General features: G+C 47.2%; 2 protein-coding genes across 4 annotated transcripts in view; both read right to left on the bottom strand.

The window, feature by feature from the left end:
• The window catches only part of LOC126578503 (nicotinate phosphoribosyltransferase), a 14,368-nt gene extending 12,075 nt beyond the window's left edge, over window positions 1-2,293 (bottom strand). For all 3 annotated transcript variants that reach the window (XM_050241130.1, XM_050241138.1, XM_050241147.1), the window contains exon 1: window positions 1,478-2,293. In XM_050241130.1, the coding sequence (XP_050097087.1) occupies window positions 1,478-1,586 (109 nt within the window). In that variant the 5' untranslated portion in view covers window positions 1,587-2,293. The remainder of the gene's footprint in view (window positions 1-1,477) is intronic.
• A 1,592-nt stretch (window positions 2,294-3,885) lies between these two features.
• Window positions 3,886-9,029, bottom strand: LOC126571078 (uncharacterized). Its single transcript, XM_050229318.1, has 5 exons — window positions 8,808-9,029; window positions 8,191-8,619; window positions 5,633-6,646; window positions 4,668-5,564; window positions 3,886-4,587 (listed from the first exon to the last, which is right to left on the bottom strand). The coding sequence occupies exons 2-5, from the start codon at window positions 8,344-8,346 to the stop codon at window positions 4,399-4,401; spliced, it is 2,256 nt and encodes a 751-aa protein (XP_050085275.1). The 5' UTR covers window positions 8,347-8,619; window positions 8,808-9,029; the 3' UTR covers window positions 3,886-4,398.
• Window positions 9,030-12,661: the final 3,632 nt, after the last annotated feature.

Here is a 12,661-nt window from a genome sequence, read left to right as displayed (position 1 = left end):
GAGATAGGGTGCCGTAAGTGTATAAAATCGAACGCAATATTTTTGCTCAAAACTGCAGTGGTGCATCCTATTTCATATTACGAGAGGTAGGTATGAAGGCAATCATTTATTATTTATTTTTTCTAAGGTCATCATAATAATGTAAATGACGCAAGAAAATATTTTTAAACCAAATCATTCCATGACCAGGGCGCATAAAAAAGATTCCTTCACTGATTCAAGATCCACGGACGCATTCGTTCTTATCAATAACTCGACAGGCCTACTAGCCCAGACCGAAGAACAATCACGGAAGAGTCCAACGTACATGAAGCCCAGCTAAGCCTGCCCCATAAAATCGCAGCAAGCATTACAATCTCGTTACTAATTGCACGACAAAACAGCTGCGATAACACAATCTTTGCATCTGACTGCTAGCGCGCCCGGTATTCCATGATAACGTATTTAAAATTAGGTTACAAATGATGTAAAACTTGTCTGATGGCTCGTTAAATAATGTTTGATTTGTAGCCGATAAAGCGTAACGCACAGAGCCTCACGGCAAGTTATCGTGTCGTGGCCGGCCTTCGAACAACATTGTCTCCGTTCCCCGTAGCCACAATCTGTCTGTTTACAAACATACGGGGCCCAGCACCGGCCCGACGGAGACGGTCACCGTGATCTTAACCTTTCGTTGGGTCATAGCCAATCCTCGCCAGAGCGCTCAGCTCAGCAGGCTGGTCTCGTGTGTGCGCTTTTTGAAGGTGGATTTGAATGTGCTCCGTCGCGAGGACCCCCGCCGCCCAAGGCCGAATGTGGCACGTAGTAGAGCGTAGATTACATGCAATCGGTTGTACGCCCGGAGCCACGTTCTCATGAATGACATCGAAATCGAAAGTGGCAATCGATCAGCCTGACCAGCTCTCAGTGGACCAATCAAGATTAAAGCAATGAAAGGGTTTGAAATGATTGTTTCCTAAGTAAGTTAGTATAATTAAACTTCATTGATTTCAATTTCGTAAAAAGAATAAGTCTCTTTTGAATAATTCCCCTTCCAATTTCTGGTTAAATTAGTTTGTTCAAACCAAACTACACATCACCTTGACTATCTTTGTCCTTCATGCAGATTTCGTGCATCGTGATCTGGACAGAAAAGAAAACAGGTTTGGCCAAAAATGTTGCTCTCCTGCTGCATGGTTAATCGCATGTTTTATTCGGGGGTAAAGAAGAAACTGCATTTCGTAAAATCTTTTGCGAACAGACTGCAAGCTGCTGAAACAATAAGCCAAACTGGAGTCTCGTTTGTGGGTCATTGTGCGACTTCCCCCGGCTAATCGGAGCAAACCATTTTCAAATCACAGATCTAGTGATCGGTGAGCAATTTTTGCTCGGCGGCGATAGAGAGTTTCATCATCTTTCAGGCCGATTAAAGAAGCCAGCTGGTTCTTGAGCAAACTATGCGTTGGTGGTGATGCAAGAAGCCTCGTCTACTACTCACCGGTCAGGAGTGGCTGTACCACGCTGTTATGGTAGTGGCGATTCCAACTGTTGCGGCCAGCGGCAAACGCGCTGTCCTCGGACAGCTCGCGGTTCATCGTCGTGGACATTTTCGCGTCTCGGGCACGCTCGAGTTAAAAGCTGCTTGCTACTCCGATCCACTAGCACGCACACACGATTCGTCACTGACCGTTTTAAAAGACGACGATCGTCACGCACGCGGATTCTCCTCCCGCTGATCCCGTTCCGAAGGTCAAGCGATGAGGAGCGACACTCGGATTCGTGATGAACGTGCTCGTGGGGTGGCCACGAGAGATGTTACAAAAACGCACAAACGAAGAAGAAACCCGCACCGCCGTGCCGGCGTTTGTTACGTGAGATGCGGAAGCACAGATCGGGTCACAGACGATCACAGAAACACAGCAAACTGATAACACAAGAGGCGCGTCCTCCGGCGCTAGGGATCACCAGCACTTTACCAGATCGAGGCAATCGGATTAGGGTTAAGGGAAGGAAAAGGTGGCCCGTTCCGTGTCACCAACCGAACCGGTCGAAGTCTGGCGAGAAAATGAGCGGAAAATTGGCGCTCGTTGGCGCCGTGCGTGCGTGCTCTGCGAGAGTGGCGCTGGCGGGACTCGTGAATCTTGGCAACCGCGGATCGGAACCAGGCGCGTCTCGCGTTGCCGGGGGTTAAAATAGCCGTGCTGGAAGACAGGGAATTTGGCTACGGAACCCTCTCACTGTAGAACGAAGAACTCTTATCACTTTATCACTTTATTTACCGCGTACACAAAAAGAATGTTAACCGCGGCGCGGGACTTTTTATTTTTTTGAAGGTATTTTGAAGGACACTTTTGACAGCGGGGGGTCGCCTGTGATTGTTTAGCGGGCCGGGTTCGCTGCTCGAGAAAACTGCTGCTGCATGGGATAGTGTACTTTTAAAACCGCCGTTAAAACCACCCTTTCCGCGTGAAATCGCTGAAAAAAGGGCGAAATTCTTCACATTTCTGTTCTATTCCACGTCCTATTTTAGAGAAAACAAGTGGCCCTGTGTCTTCCCATCGTCATCGTCAACCACTCTAAGCCATCAGATCCGCCGTGGTCGAACCCAAAGTTCACCTTTCGATCCGAGCGGATGGTCGATATGGTGTGCATGATCGGGCATGCTCCCGCCGCTCGCCTCCTGCTCGGTGGCCATCCGATCGATCTGATCGAGCTCACCGTGTCAGGCAAGCAACTTGCTGCGCTCGTTCCGCACCGTCCCGGAAGCGGCCGCTCTCGGGTTGATCCTTTCGTCCTACCATGCCCCAAATACGGCAAACATCAATCTGATCAGTTTGATACATAACTGGAGTAGTACCATCGGGACAGCAGCAGCACCAGCAACCAACTGCTAGTAGCACTGCTAAAGAGATGAAACGGATATTAGCCGTCTGTTTGGCACGCAGCAACAAACGATTAACTGTTGCCTGAAATGCAACACGATACGGGTAAAGGATAACGTGCTTCTGGTCTGCAATCTGCTGTATCCGACGAGCACCATCAACAACGACGAGGGTACGTTCGGTACAATCTTTCATGTAACGAATCTAGCACGAGCACCAAGATGTGTCGCTAGGGCACGAACTGCTCGCGAGTTGATTATCACTTTGCACATCCACGGTAAGGCGGCATCCACGGCATCTCCTCATGGCCCTGTCTGATCGATCTTCCTCTATTCCAGCAAATCCTCACCCTGCGTCATATCACCAGTCCCGGCCGGAGGGGCGGCCGCTACACACGGTATGCAAAAGTCCTGGTTCCCGCTTAGCTTCCGGATGCTGCTCGACGAAACTCGAGATTAGTTCGCTCAGGAAGACCTCAAATGGGGAACCAGCAACAATCCCGATACTGTCGATCGAATTTCCTCTTAGTTCAACCCAGCCACAGACACCCTCCGAATGTATAGCGATCGAGGCTGATCGATTTTCGCGATAGCCTAGTGGCCACATCTTCTCAGACACCGACCTTCGAGACGTTCCCCGATAATGACTGTGAAGGGAGTGGGTTGATTATGCCCGATCTTCTCGACACAGTTGAATCCATCTACGAACTGGCGATCACCTATGATACCATCCCGTCGCCTTCGCTGAAGCATGACTGCAGTTCCGGTGTGTTTGCTACCTCTATTGAAGAGTCCGATCTAACGACACGACGGTGCGGGCCGACAACTGGGGTCAGATTGTGCTGGAGAAGTTTAACACTTTTCTAAACGAATCCCGGTACTGCGACCTCACCGTTCTGTTCGACGATGGCTCGCGGTTAATGCTAAGCGCTTGCAGCGGTTATTTCGACCGAATGGAACTGCACGAGCCGCTGCTGAAAATGGCCAAGTGGCTACAGATGCCCGTGCTATTCGGCGTCGTCGAGTCGGAACCCGGAGGAACCAGTCCCCCGTAAGCAAGGCGCCGGCTAAGGCGCCCGCGAGGAGGTCGACAACACGAGCCAGGTACCGGGTGCTGGAATGACCAGGGGCGCATTCGTAATGGATCGCGATGTCCGCACACTGCGAGCGATAAGTGCCCTGGCGGCCGGGTGACCACACAGGTGAATATCGCCGCTCGGTGTGTGCATGTTTTATTTACAATTTCATCTAATTTCTTTTCATTCCTTCCAGCGTACACGTGTCCACCGATGAGAGGCAACAATCGTCAGCGCTTAATGCTTCAATAAATTATTTATTTATAACAAATCCAATGGGCAGACTAATTGCTTGATTAATTCAATTATTATAATTCTCTCTAAAACTTACTTCAAATTTGCACTACAATTTCTTAACTCATTTAGCCTCATTGATCGCTGGAAAGTTATCCTTGCGATGCCATCCCGTTTGTTCGTTGTTTCTCGATTATGTTTAACATTATTCTTTGTTAATTTTTATCTTTATAAATATTTTTTAGCAATTTTACTCTTTCTTTTTGTTCGACCACCTACTAGTGTGGTATTGCTGCTTTCAGCCTTAGCACCACCGAGGATTGTTCGCTTGCGAAGCACCGTGGTCTCTTTTGCGATCGTCACTTTCGGTTCCACCACACGTTTGGCCTCCTCGTTGTTGTGATTTAGCAAGTGTACCTGCAGAAGATAACAATGGAAAGGTTTGGCTTTCATGACAAGAAATCATTACATCAAATCGTTGCACTCCTGTAACCCACTTTGAGGTGCACCGCTTTGCGAAATGCTTTGCTGCACTGCGTACACTTGTGCAACTGCGTTTCTTCCGGCTTCTTCTCTTTGGAAGATCGTTGCGTTTGATCATTCCCCCCGGGATTGCTGGGTACACTCTTCTTTGCTCCATGTTGCTGCTGATGGCGCGCCAAGTTGAGCTTACTCTTGAACGTTCGACCACAGTTTTCACACTCGAACCGCGAATGCTGCTGCTCCATATGCTGTCGGATCGTTTCTCGAGCCGCAAGTTTCGTCCGGCACACGGTACAGAAAGCGGAAGGTGTCCTTCTGCGCCGAGATATCTTTCCTCGAGCATCGAGCTCTGGTTCGTTGGATTTTCGGACGCTTCGATTCGTCTTCTTTTCGCTCGGCACTGGGCTCGGAGAATGTTTTACTTTGGGTACGGGCTTCCTCTTGGATTTGCGTACCAGTTCCACCTTGGGCGGTGGTTCTACTAACCGTTTGCGAACCTTTGCCGTACCGGGATTTAGCGTGATGACACCCGATCCCGACGGAATGGGTTGATTTGGTGGTTTAGTACAGGCCGGTACAACCGTAATCGTTGTCGAAGCAGGTATCTTTAACGGTGCGATCGTTACTGATTCGGTAACGGAGGGCAGCTCCCCCGTTGCTGTTGATACTGATGAAGTGATACTGGATAGCTTCGGTAGCGGACGATCGGATGGCAGTGTCATCACTTTGTTCTTACGTACACGGATCTTGATCGCCGGTTTGCCGTGTTCCGTCATCACTGTTGGGTGTGCGGTTGGCAGATGACGAAGGACGGTGTGTTGCTGGAGGTCGTTGTTCGAGGGAAAACACTCCGGACACATACTACACTGGAAGCGATTGCTGCTGCGCACGTTCAAAATGGCAGGAATCATCTGAAAGGCATGGAAAAAGAAGTTTTGATGGTAATTAAGGCGTCAATGCTTCACAACTATAGTCCTACCTTTCTGCATTCCGTCGAATCGCCTGAGGTCGGCACCAACTTGATAGTGACTGTATTATCCTGCCGCTCGTCAAATCTTGAGTCAAACTTGTTGACACTGCTGCTGTCCTCATCTTCGTACGGAAAATAGAGATCCGGATCGACACCCACTTCCATCCGTTCGCTAACGCTGGCTTCGTCGATTTTAAAACCACTCCCACTACCTCTGTTGGGCATAGTGTACTGAGCTGGCGGTGGCGTTGTATTAGATGGTGCAACCGGTAGCTTTATGCGATTGATGCCTCCCAGGATATCGTTCGTAAGAGGAACACCGGTGCCAGCCGTTTGCGAAACAATAGAAGACGATAGTACCAGTGGCGGAACATTGTTGTTGTGGTTGATGGTGGTCGATGGTGAAGATGCCGAGAAGATATTCATCACACCCTGGCCAATGTACGATTTGAGTAGCTGCGTCAGATCGCTATCGTTCAGCAGATGATGGTTCGAAAGTATCTCGCGAAAGCTGGTGTTCTTCAGCCGTTGTATTAGCACCTCGAACGATGCCTTTTGATCATTTTCGGCCCACTTGAGTGCCTTAAGGATTAGTTTTAGTAGCTCCTGGTCTTTGATGAGCAACCCAAGCTTGAGATCGCTGTAGGATATAACGGTGGTTTCCTGTGGATTCACATGACCGCTGCATCCGGCTGGAGACAGCTTTGGTGTTACGGGAGGGATAGATGAATATTGCCGATGGGGTTGCTCTTTAGTCTCTTTCGGTTGGAACGAACGCACGTGAATCTTCTGCTCAGTGGTGCACTCGTTGGCGTATGCAGTTTGCTGCGGTCTGAACAGGGGCAGCACAAGGTTTACGTTCTGTACGGGGTCAGCGGGACAGTTGAGACCACGCAAGCGGCGAATCCACGTCCGGAATGCTTCCTCCGTGCGGTTGGCCATCAGCGCAAACTGGTCGATGCTTTCAAGCTTCAGGTAACAGGAACCGCAAATACATTTCGGCATCAAATCGTCCGTTTGTATCTAAAATTTGTGAAAAGATTTGAGACCTTTTAGAACCATGTTACAGAAAAACCAGGGATGGTGGTTCAAGATGCTTCCACCGACTGAAGAATGGACGGCATTTCATTGCATTGCAAATTTCACAGCATTAAAAAAGTAAAGAGCGGCTTTTAATACCGGCAACACGCTGTTAACATTCGAAACATAAAGAGAATTCTCTGCTAGCAGCACGTGCTGGACGCATCCAAGCACCTGTTGGGTGGTACCGTTGGGTTTCTATGAGTAAATGCGACAGCCAGCATGAGGTTGATAAGTGTACGAGCGTGAGGGCTGACTCTAGCTTGTTTAGCGAGCACGCGAGAGCATAATTCCTCTCGCTACGCACCATCTTCACTCCGCTCACAGCACGTGGTGTTTGTGTCTGTTTTGGCGCGTTTACGAAACGGATTTACCGTTCCATGTAAGAGCGAGTTTTTCGATGATTCGTTTTGTCTTTTCCAATGTTGATTGTTTGCTTGTGTACTATTTCACCCGTAGTGGAAGTTTCTCTTCGTTTGCTGTACACTAAAAGGTTCAAAAGTGCCCCATTATGCTGGGGACTCTATTTAGAAGCTGCTGGCTGAAAACTCTCTCTATCTCGAGTGCTAAATGTATGCTGAGGCACCTGCAGTTGCATTCTATGCTAAAGACCGGATGAGCGATTAGATGATTCCCACCGAAAACATGTTTCCCGCTCATTCCTTATCTCACTGTTATGCTTTCTCATATACCAACACACCAATCTACCGAGAGTGGCAGCATGTGTTGGATTTTTAAAAATAAAATCAATACTAATTTGCTGCTGCAGTGTATGCGTATGTGTGTTAGTATCCCTCGAATACTAGTACCAGCGTTGTTACGCGCTCGACTACCGTCATCTTCCTACTCACTCGCTCATGTATAGGCTCGCGGTTGTGTTGTATGTTGGGTTTATTTTTGTTTTGCCTCGCTCGTGCATTTGTTCGAGATTTTGATGGTGTGCTCTGGGCATTTCCACGAGAAAATATCGTGTGACTGGCCAGTTGAGACAGTGACATGGATTGCAGGACACTGCTCACTAGTAGGATATGATTTGACTCGATTCAAGATATACTACTTGTTCGCAGGCCAAATTGCGCGCCTTCTTTTCAACGAGGCACGCATGTAGTAGTAACTGAACTCACGAGCAGGCCCCCGGCGATGGTATAGTAGTGTATTGCAGCAACATCCAAGCAATCTAGTCAACACATTGCGAGAGTCAGCGAGAAAGAGAGAGCTATGCTTGCACACATACAAGCACTCCTTTTCAAGGAGAATCTTTCGTCGCGTTCGCTCCACTGCCTGCTGGTAGGTTAGAGTTGTTCCATCTCCTTTTCACTGTACCAAGGCCACCAAAAGGCCCATTACCATCACCTAGCACATTAACGTTGCTCTGCGCTGGTGAAGATATTTGCGCCTTTGGTGACTTTTAGTAGCAACATGAATCTTGTGGAAGATTCAAACAATACGGGGGACATATAACCACCAGCCCCCAACCAGTTACTTACGTTTAGCCGCAGATAACGTTCGAGCTTGTGATCGAGCCGATCACTGCCAAAGATCGAGAACGCACAGGAAAGGTCGAGGATGTCCATGCCACAGATGCGACACTTGCGGGCCACATTCAGTGCCAGATTCATGTTCAGGAGGCTGTTGGTGTCCATTTCTTCGCCACAATGCACCTGCTCTCCACGCACACGGTAGGGCTACTACGATGAGCGGCTACTGTATTGTTTTGGCGCAATTTTGTGCCCCGGTTGACAGCACTGACAGCACCGACAGAGGCACTAAAGGATCTTCGTACACTACCAAGCACAGCGTTAAGGTCCTTGTCGGCCACACTTCGAAACACGACTGCTGCAGCTATTGCTACAAGGGGCCCGTGCTGTGAGCTACGATTTGTGTTAAATTTAACCACAAAGAACAGCGGCCTATCACTAGAAAAGGAACGAGAGAGACAGAGAGACACACACTTACAAGCCTGTTTGTGGTTGAGCTGCACGCACTCTCGAGGTGCAAAAGGCAAAGGCAAAGGGCCCAACATGAACGCGACCCACACTATCGCATGGACTCTACGCACTATCTCCCTTCATGGCCACCTTACACCACGCCAGATGATGCTTACTCTGTCACTCGACCGTCTTATCAGTGGCTCGCTTCGCCTTACTCACTTTCGCGCTTTCAAACACGGATAACGCGAGCACCGAACAACGCACAAAGCGCGGTTTGTACATCAACTTCCACCGTTCACAATGTATTGACGCACGAAAGCTAACAAATACGATGTCGTAGTATAAAGAGCAAAACAAAATATCGTGCCACACAGGGGCGCACAACCGGTCGCGAGAAGAGCGAAAAGATTTCTGGCACGCGTGATGTCCGGATGAGAGAAACGATTATGATGAAGATGCCTGTGTGTATGTGGGTTGGCGGCTAGTAGTGCATCATCGTGTCTACTAAGGTAGGACAGAGAAAGCGTGTTCAATTGTGACGCTCGTTCATGCTCTCGACTTGTGTGCTCTCTATCTCTTTCTTAACCCTTTCGATGCGATGGACTCGCTCGTAGTGCGCTCGTACGCGCGGCAAAACAGTAAGTAGGCCATCGGCACAAACACAAGCGATGTGTGAGGAACAGAGAGGGTTGTTGCGAGAAGAGACTCACGCAAAGCGCGCGAAGTTTACTGTCTCTGAACCAGCATAGGGTGTATGGCTCAACTGGTTCTTCACCGCAGACCCAGCGGGCGACTTCCCCTCCCGGGGGGTGAAATTGTGAGCACCATGCAACATCCTTCGCGCTATCCTTGTTTGGTTCAAGCTAATTTTTCTCTGCTTTCTCACTCTCCGTGCCCCTCTCGGTTCACCCGTGGTGCTATCCTCTTTTTGCTTCAGACGGATTTTTTTATTCCTTTCTCGCTCTTCGCGCCACCCCCGAGTCATCCATGTTGCTATCCTCCACTGGCATTAGGCAGATTTTTTTCCCTTCTCGCTCTTCGAATGATCCTGCGAGGATCATCCGTGTAAACATACGCGGTGCTCAACGCGATTACATCTGTATGCGATCGAGTTTGAGCTTTGACGAAAAGTGACCCAGGCAGCTCTCTGGGCTTTTCTCCTAAGAGAAAACGAACAGCATGTTTCTCGGTGAAAAACACGCGAAACGCCCCTCAAAACATTTTTAAAATAAGTATTAATGCATAAACAAAGCATCACATTGCATTTCATTCAGTCTAAAACACTTTTTTGTGAAAAATTGGGCATTTTGGAGTGAAATGGTGATTTTGGGAACTTTCAAATCAACCCTACCCAAAAGAACAGGAGAGAAAAGGACGGAGATAGGCCTCTCTCTCAGATCCGAAAAATATAAGATTGGTCGAAGAGTCTTTCCGAAAGCTGAAAATGTGCGTCAAGTTTTTCAGTGAAAATGCCTAAAACACCGCTTAAAACATGTTTAAAAACATTTTTAAAATCAAATCAATTTATAACAATGCATTAAGTTCAAGTTACAACAATTTTCAAAGCAATGTTGAACATTTTGTACTGCGATGAGGATCAACAGAACTTTCACGATAACCCCATACGAAAGAAGCGAGAGAGAAGGACGGAGAAGGATCTGTCAAACGTGTTTGTTAGGTTGGAAAGCTGGTCGGATGCTGATGATCGCGCTGCTGGTAAGTTTGCCAAAAATATGCATAATTTTAACACATTTTGTTGGTTTTCCATTCTTTACAGATCATTTATCAGATACAGCAGCAGAGCCCAAACGATTCGTCGTGATCTGGTGAGTAATTAAACTGATATTTGGACGATCAAGTCCGATGCCGTACCATTGCCTCTTTCCAGAATGTTCCGGTACATGCATCGCCAGGAGATCGGAAAACGCTGTGAAAACGTTTTACGGTGAGTAAAAAGTGTTACTAAATGATTACAAAGGTATTACAAGTGTTTTAAAAGTGAAAAAATCTTCTTTTTGTGTTTTTCTAGCCCTCCGAGAGCTGCGAGCCGTGAGTAAGCGGTATGTGTGAATGTGTGCCGTCCATGCGAACGGCCCGTCTATGGGAACGTCCTCTTCGGTCCTTATACGGCCAACGAAGGAAGGAAGCATTGTAAGGATGAGGTATGTTTGGTGCTAGTGTTATGTGATTGAGTTTTAAAAAAGTGTGAATAAATATTATCAAAAATGAAATTGCGAATTGTGAGAACATTTTATGCGCACATCCGAAAGATGCAGGGGGTTGAGGGTAGGGTAGGGAGGGAGGAGGGAAGGGTAGGATAGGGTAGGGAGGGGGGTGGGGTGAACCTAGGGGGGCACGATGCGATCACACGCACACCACTGCGACCCACATTTCACCAATACACGCACATCCGGTTCATCCGATTCATCCGAGAATGAGCATCCCTGGTTAACCATACTTAAGCCGTTTCCTTAACCAGGGGAGGCACTCTTGGGTAACCAGGGGTCCTTATGTATGGATAACCAGGGGTCGCGCAACAATTCCGCCTGCTGGGGAACCAGAGCCTCAAATGAGATCTGTTGTCAATCAGGTAAATGTATGCTTATGATAGTTGAGTATGCTGCATCAGGATGGATCTAATTGATGGAATACATTATCATACCTACATAAATGCATAATGAATAACTTTCCTAACAGGCGAGTAATCCTATCATTCCCCTGCACTCGTAATAGTCCCTGTGTGCCTCGATGGTGATCCTTAATAACTTGTACTGTCACGGTGGAGGCGCATTATCCAGCTATAATATTTTATCTGCGAATTTGGCAATGAACTACAAAGATATTCTACTTAGGGCCCTAGATAGAGTTAAACTTGAGCATCCTGACCCCTTCAAGCAGTCCCCTCACCACCCAATGGATTCAAAAATGTACTTTAGGTACTTAAACTACAGTAAACTTAATACTTTACAGGTACAGTAAACTTAAAGGTACAGTAAACTTAATACTTTAGGTATAACGCTTTTAAAAAATTGTATCTTTGTCATTTCTGCTTTGAATGATGTGAAAATGGTACAAAATACTCTTGAAAGGTTCAGCATTTAGAGAAAACTGTGATTTCTTACCCGGTTTTCTGGCAAGTGTTAAGGGTTAAAAAACGGTCGATTCAAAGCAAGCTTCACGTGCTTGGGCGCTGTGGCGCTAGTGTAAATTCGCGGGAGAGGATGGATGGTAAAATATTTTTTTCCTGATTTTTTCCTGAAAGTTAACCTCTTCATGAGTATTCTCTTAAATTTTCACAGCTATCGAAGCAGAAATGACAAAAAGATACAGATTTTTTAAATCGCCATACCTAAAGTATTAAGTACATTATGAGTTTTGAGCCCATTGGGTGGTGAGGGATCTGCTTGAAGTGGTCAGGATTCTCAGGATTAACAGGTTCTCTCAGAGTCAGGTTCTTCAAGACAATGTCTTCATGATCCTTCGCTACAATGGCGTTCCCCGAAATGATAGCGCGTTAGTGCGCCTCCATCGTGGTGGTACACGTGGTGGCGATCAAACCTGCGCATGCTTGGTACTGAATCCAGCGCATGGTTCTTTACGGTTCTTCACTTGGTTTATTGCTTGATTGAAGGCAGATAAAGAAGCAATCTATGCAGATAGTGCATCCTTTTAATTAAATTTCCCACTATTTCCTATATTTTTCAATTACATCACGATCAGCGCATATCACTGGCGTCTTTTATTTCGTTTTACGCACTTTCTACATGTAGTTGAGATTGATTTGATTGATGATACCAGCTGCGATACCAACATAAAATTCACTAAACATACGGCTACAAATGTTCTTACAAATGTTAAAAAACAGCTAAAAATCGATATTAGGATTCAAAGTGGACCCAGTACGCTTCTTCTGGTGGCCCAATGGGCTTTCAAGGGTCATAGGTGAAATACTGATTGAGTTATTAAATTCGATAAGAATGCGCAGGGTTGTTTTGGAGCAAGCAGGGGAGATTACACTATTACCGGC

The sequence above is a fragment of the Anopheles aquasalis genome, chromosome 2 (genome assembly GCF_943734665.1).
Source record: "Anopheles aquasalis chromosome 2, idAnoAquaMG_Q_19, whole genome shotgun sequence".
Lineage (NCBI taxonomy): Eukaryota > Metazoa > Arthropoda > Insecta > Diptera > Culicidae > Anopheles > Anopheles aquasalis.
Note: the sequence above shows the minus strand (reverse complement) of the source record. Positions and strands in the feature narration are given on the sequence as shown.